This window comes from Protomyctophum parallelum (genome assembly GCF_964188405.1).
Source record: "Protomyctophum parallelum genome assembly, chromosome: 5".
Taxonomy (NCBI): Eukaryota; Metazoa; Chordata; class Actinopteri; order Myctophiformes; family Myctophidae; genus Protomyctophum; species Protomyctophum parallelum.
In genome coordinates, this window is record NC_139702.1 from 23,773,278 (window position 1) to 23,789,337 (window position 16,060).

Consider the following 16,060-nt stretch of genomic DNA (forward strand, 5'->3'; position numbering starts at 1 on the left):
GACCGATTTCAGCATCATCCACATCCAGTTTGACTGGACTCTATCTGAGGTGAGACCCAAAAAGCTAAAGTAGCTTTGGACATGAAACATTACAATATTAAGACTGCCACCCAGTGGTGACATCTATGGTCAAGAATCAAGAAGAATTATTATTTGTCTTGTCACTCATGCAAGCAGTAGCCTAGTGTAGCCTCGGTACCAGGCTTTTATTTAGCAGTAGTGGTTTAGGTGGGACATGTTCTGCTGAGACTGTGCTAACAGTCCAATGAATATGTATATAAGGATAATAAAAAAAGAATAATACAGGATGTACTGAAATGTTAATTCGCAGTTGTGATTAGTGCATAGCTTGGCATTGAAATTGCTGTACTATTTCCATTCATGCGTACTGTACGTGCACCTGGATTTGAGGAGTTATAATAACTAGTAATAAAGAATTTATAACAAATTAACAGTATAGGCCAATCCAACAATGTATGAGCGATACGGGAAGTAAAGCAAATAACTTAAGTCAGTTAGTTATGATGAATCAGAATGTGAGCGACATGTAGCGAAAATATTACACCCCGGATGGGACTCGAACCCACAATCCCTGGCTTAGGAGGCCAGTGCCTTATCCATTAGGCCACCGGGGCTGTGCAAACACGCTCTATGACGTCATCCCTTAAAAACAGTTGAATTACTCAAAACAATGTTAAGAGTGTTTTTTGATAATAAACTTTGCTTCACGCCATTTTCAAGTGGAATGTTTTATTTGACATTAGCAAAACAACAGCGCAGCCATCCATCGCCATCATGTTCGTTGCTAGGCAACAGTCCGCCTAGCTCATACATTGATATCCCAACTTCATGAAGGTACTCACAACAAGCTTAGTTGCTTCTGCTTTGACCGTCAAATGTATTAGCGTTTCACAATTAAAGTTATTTAATGCCAAGGATGTTATTACTACTTATGTTTGGGTTTTAGATTTACTTTGATTGACACACTATAGTTTTACCATAAAACGTTTGATTTTCTTTTTATAATTAAAAGCGCTCCACATTGTGGCGTGTTGATGCGCATGGTCTTTATTTTGAAAAAACATGGTCGGAAGTGGCACACAGTTGGAATTAGCTTGTTTAGCTACGTATTGTTTTGCACATGTTAGCAAAAATAACAGGATTGTTATTGATCGGCTATGAGCTGGACCTTGGCTTCTAAATGTTTAAGTAATACGCCGTATAACTTGTTGTTTGCAACAATGAACTCTAGTGCGTTAGTACGACTTAGTGTTTCGATTTGATTTCGTTACCATCTATCTTGTATTTACGTTACCTTGGTTAGAGATAAACAAACCAGCAAGTCCAAGGAGGACTGTCTTCATCCCCGACATGGTGAGTAACGTTAAATCAGAGCTATAGGCAACAGACAGTATGTAATGTGAAATAATGTAGTAGGATATAACTATAAGATAATTTGACTTAAGCTGATATTCAGTCAGCCATATGCAAAATTGTATTAATCTCATTACATCTTAAATTACCAGTACAAAGTCTAAACGTGTGTGCATGTGTGTGCGACTGTGTGTGTGTGTGTGTGTGTGAGAGAGAGCTAACCAAATGATCAAAATGCAACAAGAAAATGATATCGCCAAAAACCCAAAGTAAATTGGAATGCTTTTTGGCCGAGAATACACAGTGGCAAATTACCTGACCACTGTTACTGATCCAAAACTGAGGAAGATGTTGACTATTATGTACACTACTAGACTCAGTGACCATAGCAGTGACCACCGCCTGGCTATAGAAACAGGCAGACACAAACAGAACTGCGCACTGCCTAGAGAAGACAGACTGCAGTGTTCACTCTGCTCTCAAGGGGAGGTGGAGACGGAGCTACACTTTGTTACAAATTAATGTGACAAATATAAAGACATCAGAGAATCATTCTTCCCTAAATTTAAAGAAAAATATAAAGAATTTGAATCCACCACTAATAACTCATCACTTCAATATGTTCTGGGAGAACAGTCCAAGTGCACATTCTTGGCAGCAAAATACGTGTGGAGTTGTCATCAACTGAGCCAGGGACAGCCAGTGGACAGAAGAGCCAGGGCTGAACAGGGTCACTATTAGTTGCTGTTATCATTGTCTCCATTTGTTTCATTTCATTCAGTATTGCTTGTTGTTCATTATAGTTGGGATGTTTGTTGTTCACTTGTTGTTTCTGTGTGCTTTGGCAATGTAGAACATATTTGATCATGCCAATAAAGCAATCAATTGAAATTGAGAGAGACAGAGACAGAGACATATTTGTCACAATAGGCAGAAATACAAAACAATAATAGTAGGTAATAGATAATAACCGAAATATACATATACATGTAGATTGATACATACATAAATCCCAGTGGTCCATAAGCAAATGCTCTTGTAAAGATCTGATGCTGAATAATCTTTTTTATAATTCTACAGATCCTTTCCCGCTTAAAGCCGGCTGTGGGAGGAGAGGCTCCAGTCGGTTTGAATGAAAAGAAGAAGAAAAACAAGACAAAAAAGATCCCCTGTCTGGATGAATACCTGCAACAGAGAGACTATCTTGGGGCCTTGACACTCTTAGAGGTAATAATGCATACACACAATACAGTTGCTTCTTTTGCATGGAAGATATTGACTAGGACTAGATCTCTACAAAGCATAATTGTATTACATTTAGATCATAATTGTCTCTCTGGCTGTGATCTTATCCTATCCTATTTTAAAATTGCCTAATGGGTGATGTATTTTGAGCTTGTAGATTGGCTCTTTTCGGGCAAAGAGATTTGGTGTGTAGAGGGGACAGAGGAAGGGACAAAGTATAGACCCCTATAGGCCTAGGGCAGTGGTTCTCAATAATGTTGTTAATGTGTTTAACTAATTAGTGTCATGTTTGTATTATATTCAACTCTATACTGCAAATCAAGCCTACTGTACCTTCCTTGGACTAGAATTAATCCAGAGACTAGACTAAGCTTAATTTACTATTAGCTTGTAGCATGACCCTTTTGCAAGAAAGAAATTAAGTTATTTAGTCTTAACAGCAAGGTTTTGCGGGTTAAGAGCTTTGACCCTGAAAACCATCCGTCTGAAGCACTTTGCTAGATGACACTTAGTTGATGAATCTGTGGAATTTTTCTAGGATGACAGCCAGTAGTTCACTGTTTCTGATTTTGTACCACTTCATTGCGAGACTTTGTGAAACAAAACTATGTTGTATGGTGTTCTGAGAGGTTTCTGGAAAAACAATGAATTTAACAATGTAAGACCTACAAGCTCACAGTGGGATTCCAGGGTGAAAGTGGTTAATAGAAAAATGTTGTTTCTCCTGACCTCATGATGTTTCATCCCAGTGGAAAACCACTCCGCAAGATAAGATCATGTTTGTATGTTGGAGGTTGTCAATTTTTTTATTTGTTTGTTTTACTCCAAATTGTATGAATCTGCCATTAACAGTTCCAGAGAGATGTTGGTGAAAGAGAGGAGCATGCAGGCCTCTGGATCGGCTACTGTGCCTTTCACTTGGGGGATTACAGGAAAGCAATGGAGGTAGTTATTATTATTATTCTGTGTCTGCTGCATGGGTGTTTTTCTGTGTACAACACAGAGATTATTGGCTATCAACATTCAAGTGCACATTCATCTGTTTTGTTTAGTATTTGAGTGCCGAAGTCCTCGCTCATCCCTTGGTTCCAAGGGATTGGCGGAGGTTTTTCTATATGGAGAATAACATTGGGTCATCTTAAAATCGTCTTATGAGACGATTTTAAGATGACCCAATGTTATTCTCCATATAGAAAAACTGTTAATATGAATTGTGGTCCAATTTCCCAAAATAAGTGATATTGTCGAGGAGGTGTCTCTGTATCGTTTACGACAGTCAGTCAGTCATATTTGATACAGTCTGTTTCTAGCGAAAATGTAACTAATTCGGCAGCAGTTACATTAGCGTTTTTTCACAGTCAGTTGATTCTTCATATCCATATGAAGCCGGGATGATTTGTTTAGTTTTCAAACACAGTTCTTATATGAGACATAGCGCCCTCTAGCGATATTGACATCAGACTTCAGTGCTCTATTCAGTCTATTATTGTGACCACACAGCTCCAGTTTATTCTAGTTAAGATTCAAGGTCAGGCCACCCACTTGCTTTTGTGCTGTCCTGATCATATCCCTTGTATGTGCCCTTTTATTTATTATAATGACAGGAGTACAAGGCTCTGACCATGCAGCCTGAATCGCCAGCAGATGTGTGGGTCTATTTGGCATGTACTTTATTTTTCCTTGGCCTATATAAAGAGGCAGAGGATGCTGCATCCAAGTGTAAGTACCATATCGGCATTAATTCAAAATGACAAGTGTTCAGCTTTGATTAACTTCACATGCATTGTTAAGACACACACACACACACACACACACACACACAGACAGACAGACAGACAGACAGACAGACAGACAGACAGACAGACAGACAGACAGACAGACAGACAGACAGACAGACAGACAGACAGACAGACAGACAGACAGACAGACAGACAGACACGCACGCACTCACTCACATTTTCTTATGTAGTAATATTTAGCAGATACTTAGCAGATGTTCTTTTCCCGCGCACCATGACATAGTGTGCATCCATCCATTGTGCTTGGTAAAGATATAGTGATGATGCCAGCAAAGTGTATTTTACCTTCTCTGCTTTGCTTTCTAATACTGTTATCCTATTTCTTGTTCCCTGTAGCACCAGCATCCGCACTCCAGAACCGACTTCAATTCCATTTGGCTCACAAGGTTGTAAATCCTACCATATATCACAAATCATAGCATTGAGTTGCTATATAGGTGTAACCAGTGGTGTAAAATAACTAAGTACATTTACATTTACTTTTTACTTCTACTCCACTACATCTCAGAGGCAAATATTGTACTTTTACTCCACTACAATTATTTGAAAACTACTCCACTACAATTATTTAAAAACCGTTACTAGTTACTTTGTAGACTTTTATTATTATTACAAAACAAACGCGTCGCAATTGACAAATAATGTAAGTTCTCCCCGCCCTCTGTGCTTCTCAAACATAGAGCATGTAATGAATGAATCTACATTTCATGCATTCAGTCATCAGCGTGTTCAGGTTTCAGCGCTCAGCATTGGCCAGGTTCCTATCCCCCTCTCTCCCTCTCTTCTATCCCTTTCCCTCTCTCCCTACGTCCTCCATATCCCTATAGCTCCCTCCCTCCCTGCTTTCCTCCCACTCTCTCCCTTTTTCTCTTTCACCGCTCCAGATCGAGCTCTGGTCTGAGCTCACACACAGCATAAACTGTTGCCTAACAATGCTGATTTGCGCTGACATCTGGGATCTTCACATTAGACATACATAATTAGATTCCGCGTCAGAGCCATTGAGACAGAAAGAGTAGTGTCATCTCTGTTCAGGCCAATTATTTTATAGCAATGTCAGATCATGTAAATGAGGAATCTCAATATTAAAAGTTCAATCGTTTATTGCCAAAAAACCAACCTACGCATCGCGACGCAATTTGAGTGTGTAGACGTAGATCTGCTATATTTCTGCAGGACGTTTGCCTGTTATGACATGCCCAGAATGGGGATGCCGGCGTTCAAGTAGGTTAATGACCGTTTTGTCCTCCTGCCCTTTTCAGTTCAACGATGAGAAGAGGCTGATGGGCTTCCACCAGAACCTAGAGGACGTGACGGAGGACCAGCTGAGCCTGGCGTCCATCCACTACATGCGCTCGCACTACCAGGAGGCCATCGACATTTACAAACGCATCCTCCTGCAGAACAGGTCTGTGTTATCACTTTATGGGCACACATTCGGCAAAAATAAAAGATCTATAAACTCACAACCTTGCTAGCCCCTCCTATGCCCAGCTTTGTGGGTCTGTTTGAACACAAACATTGGCTGATGATTGGCTGATCACCCCATAGCGATGATTTGATTGGTTGAGCAAACTACACATTGAAGATAAAAGTGAGTGCAGAAAAGTGAAGACGCCAAAAGGGATTGGCCGGAATGACATTTGTGATGATTTGAGCACAGAATGTAATGTATGTATGATGATATTAGCTCCCCTCACTTCACACAAGTTTGATTTTTGACAAAGAGATTTGGCCAACTACAGACCCCTGGGTGACCCCAGTCAATGACCGTCCTACACCTACAGCATATAGGGCCCTACTACAGACCCCTGGGTGACCCCAGTCAATGACCGTCCTACACCTACAGCATATAGGGCCCTACTTTGCATGTCTTAAGTACCAGTTCTATGTCTTAACTTAAGACCTGGAGGCGTGGCCAATGCCGTTTGGCCACTCAAAACATCCAAGTAGCATTGGCTACGCATCCAGGTCTTAAGTTAAGTCATAAGACTTAAGACACGCAAAATAGGGGCCATAGGGTTTAAGTGGTTAAGTAAGGATAATGCTAATATTTTGTACATTATGTGCATCCCTCCCTACACCATGTCACAGCTGTACTACTATCTATTCTTGCATCAGCATCTTGTGCAAACCAATTTGTAAATGATGTAAAATAGTAGAGTGCCCCCAAGGTCCTTATTTACTTATTACAGTGCATCTCATAGGGGCTGTGCACATGCAACAACATTACGTTCCGTCACATAAAAAAGAAAAATCACACCTGTGTGAAGTGAGGGGCGATCTTATCATCTTACAACTTCAATTACAACATAATGTTTGTTTAAGCAACGGGTGCTAAAGTTTTAGTTCTCAACACAAACATAAAAATTCTCTTTATTGTCTATGGCGTTTTATTAAACAAGCATCGTTGAAAAACAAACATTAAAGCTGCACAAACATACTGTATAAAAATAAATAAAAATAAATATTTAATCTTTGTGTTAGGACAAAATAGACGAGTTGCTCGTCCACATATGATGTAAATTCTCCATTCATTGTCAATGGCATTTAATGTTTGTGTTAGGACAAAAATCGACACTATAGCTGAATATAGGAGGAGCTAGGGCCCCTCACAAATGTGGCATCATGTGGCAGCCCACTGTGGCTGCCACATGACGTCATTGCTTAAATGACGTAGCAGCCATATAGGCTGCTAAGCAATCTGAGAATCCCATCGTCAAATATTCGGGAAAACAGCGCCTCCCCTGTTGTTCCTCGAAATTTGATGTTGACGCGAGGCAACAGTCTGTCTTGAGAGACTAGCTGCTAAGTGACGTCACTAGTGGGGGCCTGTTGATTTTGGGGCGCGTGCTGTTTTTTGGGGGAGCATGAATAAGACAAAGTCCATAGACTTGACTGCCACATGACGTCAGTTGATAAAAGCACATTTCATTAACTTTTTGTTTACCCTCGCTCTGAGGCTTAAAACATCTACATATCAATGCAACCTGCAGCAGAAGAGCTCAAATACATCATGTTCATTCATGTTTTGGGAATGTATGATCTACTTGCGGTCATACTGGTTCTCGAATGCCATTTCCCCATTGTCAACCCCCTTTTCCACACCTATAAACTGCTTACCTGGTGTCTCTTCTCTCAGGTCCTTTGTAATAGCAAGCTAACTCATGCCCCCAGGAACCCTTTAGACCCTTTAGATCCAGTTCTGCCCTGGGTTGTAGGGTCAAGTTCAACTATTCAATGCTTTTTTTGACCTTTTTATTTTTGGTGAAACCATGATGTGTTTAGACAGATGCTTGGTTTGATGTTTACCTGGTGTTTCTTTGAAGCACTACAGTGTTCTTTCTTTGCACTCTACTTATTTGTGTGCACTCATTTGTGGATGGATAAAAGTGTCTGCTAAATGCTTAACATGTAAATTGTAAATTTTAAGTGGAATGGAGGATGGAGGAGAAAGCAGAATCATCTAGACTAGAGTCTAGATAGACCACTGATCCATATAGACTTAAATTAGAACATACAATTTTGTTTAAAGACCAATAATGTCCATCGTTAGACTTCACCAGAGTAAGGGACATGAACCCTAATCAAATATAAACATATTTTGTGGCAAACTGGCATTCAATTCCTCCCCTTACATGTCATCTTTCAGAGACTTCCTGGCCCTAAAAGTGTATGTGGCACTATGTTACTACAAGCTGGACTACTACGACGTGTCCCAAGAAGTGTTGGCTGTCTACCTGCAAAGCATCCCTGACTCCACCATCGCCCTTAATCTCAAGGCCTGCAACCACTTCAGGCTCTACAATGGCAAGGCAGCGGAGGTATGCAGTGTCTGGCCTTTCATCGGGTCCTGACTGGTGCAGAGATTTCAAAAAAGTCATACAGTACTATGCAAATGACAAAGTGTTATGACAATACAGAATAATGATTGGTTGGAGGGGATTGAATGTATCTAATATACGCTATGTCCTCTACATTAGGCTTATGTATTTGATGTAATTTCTACATTCTCAGGCCGAGTTGAAGAACCTCATTGACATCTCTTCCTGCTCGTTCGAGTTTGCTAAGGAGCTTATCCGACACAACCTGGTAAGCTTTTAACAGGCTCTAATACTGTGTGTGTGTGTGTGTGTGTGTGTGTGTGTGTGTGTGTGTGTGTGTGTGTGTGTGTGTGTGTGTGTGTGTGTGTGTGTGTGTGTGTGTGTGTGTGTGTGTGTGTGTGTGTGTTCGCTGCTGGGAAAAGAACCTTGTATCTCAATAGTATTAGTAGTGATAATAGCCAATCTACAAGCTTGCAATAAAATGTGATGGGTTGTGAGCCTGTAGATTGTCTATTATTATTTAATTACTATTCATAAATATTTTAACCAATGGAGAGTATTGTTACTAACTAAATAATAGCTACATTGGACACAGGTTCAATTTCCTGAAAAGCAACCATTTTAGACATATCCGTACAATGTTTCCGACCAACAGTGACATGTCCCACACCTGTGTGTCCTCTGTCCTGTGCTACAGGTGGTGTTCCGTGGGGGTGAAGGGGCCTTACAGGTGCTCCCTCCACTCATAGATGTGATCCCAGAGGCCAGACTAAACCTCGTCATCTACTATCTCAGACAAGGTCTGTGACCGCAGAATACCCATACACCATGAATTGTTGGCTAATATTGTTGACCACATAAAACCCCTCTACTGGGCATAAAAGGCCAACTTTCTGCATAAATAGGCCATTTGGTGAAAATGGCCGATCTGCAAGCTCACAACACGTAGAAACGCAACTTATTGTGTGGTTGAATACATTTGGTGTAGTGGGGAAAAGGACTGGGCCAAATACAGAGTACTGGGGCACCCCAGTCAACTAAGTAGTCAACTAAGTAGTTAACTGTTATTAAAGCACAACAAGACTTTGCTAGAGGTTTCGTTGCGTAGTTCGCAAGTCATAATGTTGCGAGTCCAATTGGAAGGATATCTTGCTCCATTGATTAGAAATTGATCATTAAAAAAAAGACAGAAACAGAAACAATTGCAAACAAAGCTGATTTTGCCAATATATAATATCACAAAACCTCTTATTATATAAATTTTTCACTTACTGTTGATTTAGCTATAGGAAGGAAAGCCGGACAGGATCCGTCACTCCAGATCTTAATAGTCAACAGGAAGTTGACATAAAATAGTTGTAATACAAATAAAAATGCAGAACAGGGTTTTGTGATGTTATATATTGCCATTATCTTATTTGTTTCCATTTGTGTATGTGCTAAAAAAGTGATTTGGAGAGTTGTTTCACTTTACAGTCAAAATTTAGTCAAATTTATTTGATTGATTTTTATTTTCTTTCCAATTGGACTACCGGTAGTTACATCATGACCGGATAACTACAGTACACAACCCAAACCACTACCAAAGTGTACTTATGCTTGATTTTTCCACACACACACAAAGAGGTCTCGCATGGAGCATGTTGTGTCATGTAATTATCTGTGCATCCATAACGCTGTATTATTCAAGTCAGTGGTGTTAATGCAGTGGTTCTCAAACCTTTACATGTCAAGGTTCCCCAGTAGTGGAGCATCGCCACTGACTAGGTTTTAATCAGTTCATTCACATGTTAATGCCCAGTGTTTTTAAATCCACCCGTGCCATTTTCTGCTCTGTTTGTGTGCACTTTGGGATCTCAAAGCGAACTTAAATCCTCCCATCACAAATAAACCCATCTCAGCTCAGACAAGTCACTCGGGTGGAGTGAGTGACTGCGTCATTCCATTCATGAAATAGAATTTCCTGCGAGTGCGGCCAAGCAGCAAATTAAAAACACTGGGCGTTAACATGTGAATGAACTGATAAAAACATAGTCAGTGGGTGGGAGTGGCAATGATCGCCACAATGTATATGTGGTCCATATCCTTCAATTCCTTCATTCTTCATTTCCAGATGATGTACAAGAGGCTTATAACCTCATCAAAGACTTGGTGCCAACCACACCACAGGTAGTTCTAAAGTTTGTCTCAAGAATTTCCTTCACTGGCCAGTATTCACAGGGTGGCCATTTTGCTCTCATCCCATGGGATGGATTTCTGTGACGTTATACTGTAGTTAGACCAGAGCAAGATGTCAGAAAAAAGACTTCTCGTGTTGAAATTCTCAACTAAAACATTGACTAGATTTAGAGCCTAGTTAATTATTTCTTACATTTTCAGGAATATATTTTGAAAGGCGTGGTAAATGCTGCATTGGGACAAGACATTGGATCAGTGAGTATTGCATGCAAATCAGGAGGTAACTGAAAATGAACAAAGTCCTTCGTGTTAATTTAACCCTGAATAAAGTTTAAAATAATTACACTCTCAGAATTAAACGAACCCTGAGGATTTTACATTGTGGCCCTAATTGAGTTGAGTGCACTACTAATGTGTGTACTGTGTTCACCCCTTTCAGAGGGACCACCTGAAAATTGCTCAGCAATTCTTCCAGTTGGTCGGTGGCTCAGCAAGTGAATGTGGTAGGCTGAATATAAAGAGGGTCCTTCAATTTCAGATACTGTGTGCGCGTGTTGCCGTGTTCACATGCGTAACACTATGTCTTTCACTTTTCAGATACAATACCTGGCCGACAGTGCATGGCTGCCTGTTTCTTCTTATTGCGACAGTTTGAAGATGTGCTGATATATCTAAACTCTGTCAAGGTTGGCCTTGCTCGCTACAGAACATGCTTACATTGTACTGCACATCCATTGAAGAGCTGCTGAGATATTACTGACTTATATTATGTCTAAGTGAGACGGAATTGAGTACAAAGAAGTGTAATAAGCACTCCCACACACTGCTCGAAAAGGATCTATTCATATCTCTAGAGTGGTGCATGGTGGGCACAGTGTATTCCACAGTGCATGGGTTATTTCATTTTCAAAAACCATATTTTTCTAGTTTTCAATTACCAAAAACTAAACAGACTTTCTGTGTGTGCTCTTGTTGTGGATGTACTGGCCCTTATTTTCAATCTTTTTGCAGAGCTATTTCTATAACGACGACACATTCAATTTCAACTATGCTCAGGCTAAAGCAGCACTTGGCAATTACAAAGAGGCAGAGGAGGTAATGCCCATATGTGTTTTGGAAAAAATTAATGGATAAATAAATTATTAACAGTGTTTTGAACAGTGTTGCTGGTGTTTTGATGCTCATTGTTCATGTCTGTTTAAAGGTTTTTCTGCTGATCCAGAGTGAGAAGATTAAAAGTGACTATGTGTACCTCAGCTGGCTGGCACGCTGCTGTATGTATAATACATTAATACACTTCAACAATATTAATCACTCAGTTTCACAAATAGTGAAAATAGCCAACCTACAGCATTGTAGATAGTCCATTTTTGCTAGTTGTGAAGATTTGAATTAATTGATTTGAATGTCCTGATTTCTTTTTTTCTTTTTATTAATTTTTTTAGCTTAATCTATACATGCCCAAAAGATGGCTGCCAGGTTTAAAGTAGTTCATTATGATAATAATAACACTAGTTAACTTATAATTAGAGACTTAAAATATATACACAGTTAGGTAAAGTAAGGTTATAAAATGACCAAAACGCACCCAGGGGGCCGGCCCGGTTCCGGTGAGTCTTCCCACGTCCGAAATTGTCGAGAAATGACCGTTACCACGTGGCAGTCCCAAAGGGGTCCCAGGAACATCCAGACCCCCAGGAACATGCCCAGGCGGGTGGCCCTGTTCCGGTGAGCCTTCCCGTGTCCGAAAAGGTAGAGAAAATACAAAGTTACCGTGTTGCAGCAGGGAGGAGGGCCTGCCTGAGCATCATACCTTATAGGTTAAAACAAAAGGTCTGATGTTAGAAGGATCATATGGTAGCTCTGTCTCCAAATTAATGAGTGAATTGTTCAAATCAGTTCTGAAATGATACAGATAGTTGAGAGTTGCTTTCCGAATGGTGTAAAAAATAACTACAGGATTGTTTCCGCATTTTGTATATAATTTTGTTTCTGGGATTTATGTGAAAACATAGATTTTACTGTTTGGGCAGTGAAGCTAAAATCATTGATAGACATCTCAAGGTCAGCTAAATAATGATAAAACAAAACGGCAACAGCGCAGCAATAGTAAATTATGCGCACGCTTACTTGTCCATCAATACTGAGATACGAATCAGATGTCAACCTCAGATTAGTGGCTGCAAGCTCATAAAGAATTCAGGACCACATGGATTCTGCCTAGTCTAAAGCCTTCATTCATACGAAGCTGTGTCACACACTGAAAATAGTAGATCTACAAGCTACAAAATCAGGCTTTAGACTAAAAAGCAGTAGAGAATTGGAATATTTACTGAGAGAGATTTCTACTTGCATCATCCATATTTATGGAATACATGCAGCATCTGCATGCATTCTAAAATTTCAATGTATTGTATTAACAATTTGCTATTGATTAACATCCTTCTGAATTCTGAATTATTCAAAAGTTTTATTTATTTTTTATTGTTGTAAATAGCAGCAATATCTATCCGTTTTGTGCTTGTAGATCTGACATTTTTGACACAGGACAACATTGTACAATGAAGTATAAAATCTTACCCATTTTGGGGCGGGAACCCCTTTTGGTGTTAGCATTATGTTTTGCTTTAGCTATTGAAAAATAGCAGATCTACAAGCTCATAGCGCGCCACTCGGTGGCACGCTATGAGCTTGAGGTCTGCTATTCTTTTTAAATCGAAGAACGACTTTGGTTTTGAAGGAGTCAAGGGATTCACATGTCTTAATGACTGTTGGTAGGGCGTTCCACATTTTGGTGGCATAGGAGCGAAAATAATTTAGTCCCTTGTTTGTGCCGAATCTGGGTTGTACATGGTTTGTTGCACTCCCTCTGGTGTTGTGGGTGTGGACTTCGTTTACATTAAGGAAGTATTTAGACAGGTACATGGGTATCTTGGTGGTGTATCGAATCTTGTGGACCAGACCCATTGCAAGATGCTGTACTCTGTCGACGACCCTAAGCCATCCCAGCCTGTCAAAGTGGGCAGGGGTGAGGTGGGTTCGGGGGGTGAGGCCAAGTAGGAGCCTGACCAGTTTGTTTTGGGAGGTCTGGAGCCTTGTTTTAAGGGCCTTTGAGGTGCTGTGGTACCAAGAGGTGGATGCATAGTCAAAGAAACCTTATACGAGGGCTCCTGTTAAGGTCTTCAAGGTGTTTTTGCTGACCAGTGAGGAGATCCTGTAAAGGAATCTTGTTCTTTGATTGACTTTTTTGATTACGTTGGTGGCCATTTTATCACCGGAAAGATTGGCCTCCAGGATGGAACCTAGGTAGGTAATTTGATCTTTTCGTGTGATAATATTGTCACCCACTCTAACCAAGAAGCCATCTGCCTTGCTGAGTTTACTATTTGACTGCCACGGCTCAAGTGGTTATTTACAGATCTTTCCACTTGTTTTTCAGACATAATGAACCAGAAGGGCCGACTAGCCTGGGAGCTGTACCTGACCATGGGCACCTCTTCAGATTCCTTCAGTCTGCTGCAACTCATTGCCAATGACTGCTACAAGGTGACGAAGGCTGGATAGCCAAAACTTCTGTCCTTCATTGTAAAGACGTGGATAAGAAGTAAAACGTTAACTCACTCTTGCCATTCTGATGAGCGCAACCCATCACTTTTATAAATGTTATTGGTCTCTAGACTAGAGGATATCACACCAGAGAGAGGAGTTGGAGGGCATTGTAACAAAACATTTATCTATTGCTACAAGGTGATGTCATCCTGTGTTTGCTGAGTCACCTGTCATCTTTTGGGCATATCTGTCATGAAAGCGTAAATTCTGTCATTTCGTCATTAACATGGAAATTATAGCTGAGCTAAACTTGGTTGTTTCTGTGATGTCCCTGTTATAATGTAACGGAATCGCATGCATGCAATACTCACTCACCACCATGGTCTTTGTGACCTGTGTAGTTCTACATTAGGCTCATACAGTAACTCACCACCATGGTCTTTGTGACCTGTGTAGTTCTACATTAGACTCATACAGTAACCCAAGTTTTCAGAAACTTTCATGTTCCTCTGAGACTCAAAATTGAGACGGCTTAGGATCATATCCTTTTTCACTTAAACAATAAAACAAATTTACATTGTGCATCAAGCTATTACAATATACAATAATTTGATATTTGAGAAGGACATTTGAGGCTTAATTCCCTATTGTTGAATGACATCCTATGGTTTCAGATGGGTCAGTTCTACTATGCAGCCAAAGCATTTGACGCACTGGAGAAACTGGACCCAGGTTCCAACTACTGGGAGGGCAAGCGAGGGGCCTGTGTCGGAATCTTCCAGCTCATATTGGCAGGCAGAGAGTCCAAGTATGTTATTTCTTTGTTGTTATTTGGGTTTTTGATGTTGGTTCATACACTTGTTTGAAATATCCTTTTTCATAGTTGTAAATCACAAAATTCTGAACCTTGTTCTTTTGGTTTGTTTGTGTGATATCAAAACAATTGCAATATTATGAAAGAAGTTCTTCGCTTTGTTCCCTTGTCCTTTTCGCTTCCTAGGGAGACACTGAAAGAAGTGCTGCCCCTCTTGCGGAGCTCTGGAAACCCTCAGGTGGAGTACATCATCAGAGCTCTGCGGAAATGGGCCAAAGATAACAGAGTTCTTCTCTCATAATAGCACGCCTCTTATGAAATTAGCCCTTTCAAAAATAACAGTTAGCCTACCTGTATAAATATGCATTAGAGTCTGTTAGGTCATTTGTCACATGAATTGCAATTATATCTCAATGCTGACTGAAGCACAGTAAAATTGAGCTGTAATTATGTTTTAACAAAGATGTTAAAAAGAGGTATGATTAATTATCTATGGTCAATCTATTGTACTGTTTTGTATTAAAATGTGTCATTTTTTATCGCATTTGCATAAATAAAGTATATTTGTAATGAAAATATGACTGAATATGAAGAATTTAATTGCATTTTTGTATTGCTTTTATGGTTATTTCCGATTAGCTTTTTAAAACATTTGTAGGTCAACATTGGACTAAAACGTCCATACCAACAGGTGATCTTCAATGTATGCAAATCAGTTGGATCTGGGTGGTACACTGAGAAAGTTGGTCGTTTGTCTTGTGTGCTTCCGTTTGGGATTTAATGTGTGGGCCTTTGCAGGAAAATGCACAATTCAGCATTTCCCTGAATAGATGGGATAAGCATGGCATCAAAGCCAGCCCCTGTTCTGCAGTCCAAAACAAACACTAGGCCTGTGTCTCTGTCTATACGTGTGCGGTATAGACCAGTGATTCTCAAAGTGGGGTCTGGGGACCACCAGGGGTCCTTGAGGGAATGAGAAACAGTTCACTATTATTTCACCGAATATACGGTACTCCGAACATAGGTTTGACTATCCACCTGCACCCACTGTTATCTCTCCACCTACAGGTGTAAAATTATGTACTAAATGATTTAGTACATCATTTTAGACCTGTGTATTTAGTCTAGATCTCTTCTAAAAAAACTCACTTTATGGGGGTCACTACTAGCACAAAACCTTTCAAATGGGGGTCTGCAGTCTAAAGTATGTAATCTAGATTACAAATACATATTTGATCAGCACTGCAGATTGTGCTGAATAGACTTTGCTTCGACTG

The 16,060-nt window shown here is 40.1% G+C and overlaps 1 protein-coding gene across 1 annotated transcript; it reads left to right on the forward strand.

Moving 5' to 3' along the window:
* The first annotated feature begins 1,133 nt into the window (after positions 1 to 1,133).
* LOC310859598 (intraflagellar transport protein 56) lies at positions 1,134 to 15,346 on the forward strand. Its single transcript, XM_083766224.1, has 18 exons — positions 1,134 to 1,374; positions 2,455 to 2,601; positions 3,472 to 3,564; positions 4,224 to 4,338; positions 4,755 to 4,804; positions 5,681 to 5,826; positions 8,071 to 8,242; positions 8,436 to 8,510; positions 8,940 to 9,042; positions 10,356 to 10,411; positions 10,622 to 10,675; positions 10,860 to 10,923; positions 11,018 to 11,106; positions 11,432 to 11,515; positions 11,625 to 11,694; positions 13,860 to 13,966; positions 14,644 to 14,777; positions 14,970 to 15,346. The coding sequence occupies exons 1-18, from the start codon at positions 1,372 to 1,374 to the stop codon at positions 15,082 to 15,084; spliced, it is 1,677 nt and encodes a 558-aa protein (XP_083622350.1). The 5' UTR covers positions 1,134 to 1,371; the 3' UTR covers positions 15,085 to 15,346.
* Positions 15,347 to 16,060: the final 714 nt, after the last annotated feature.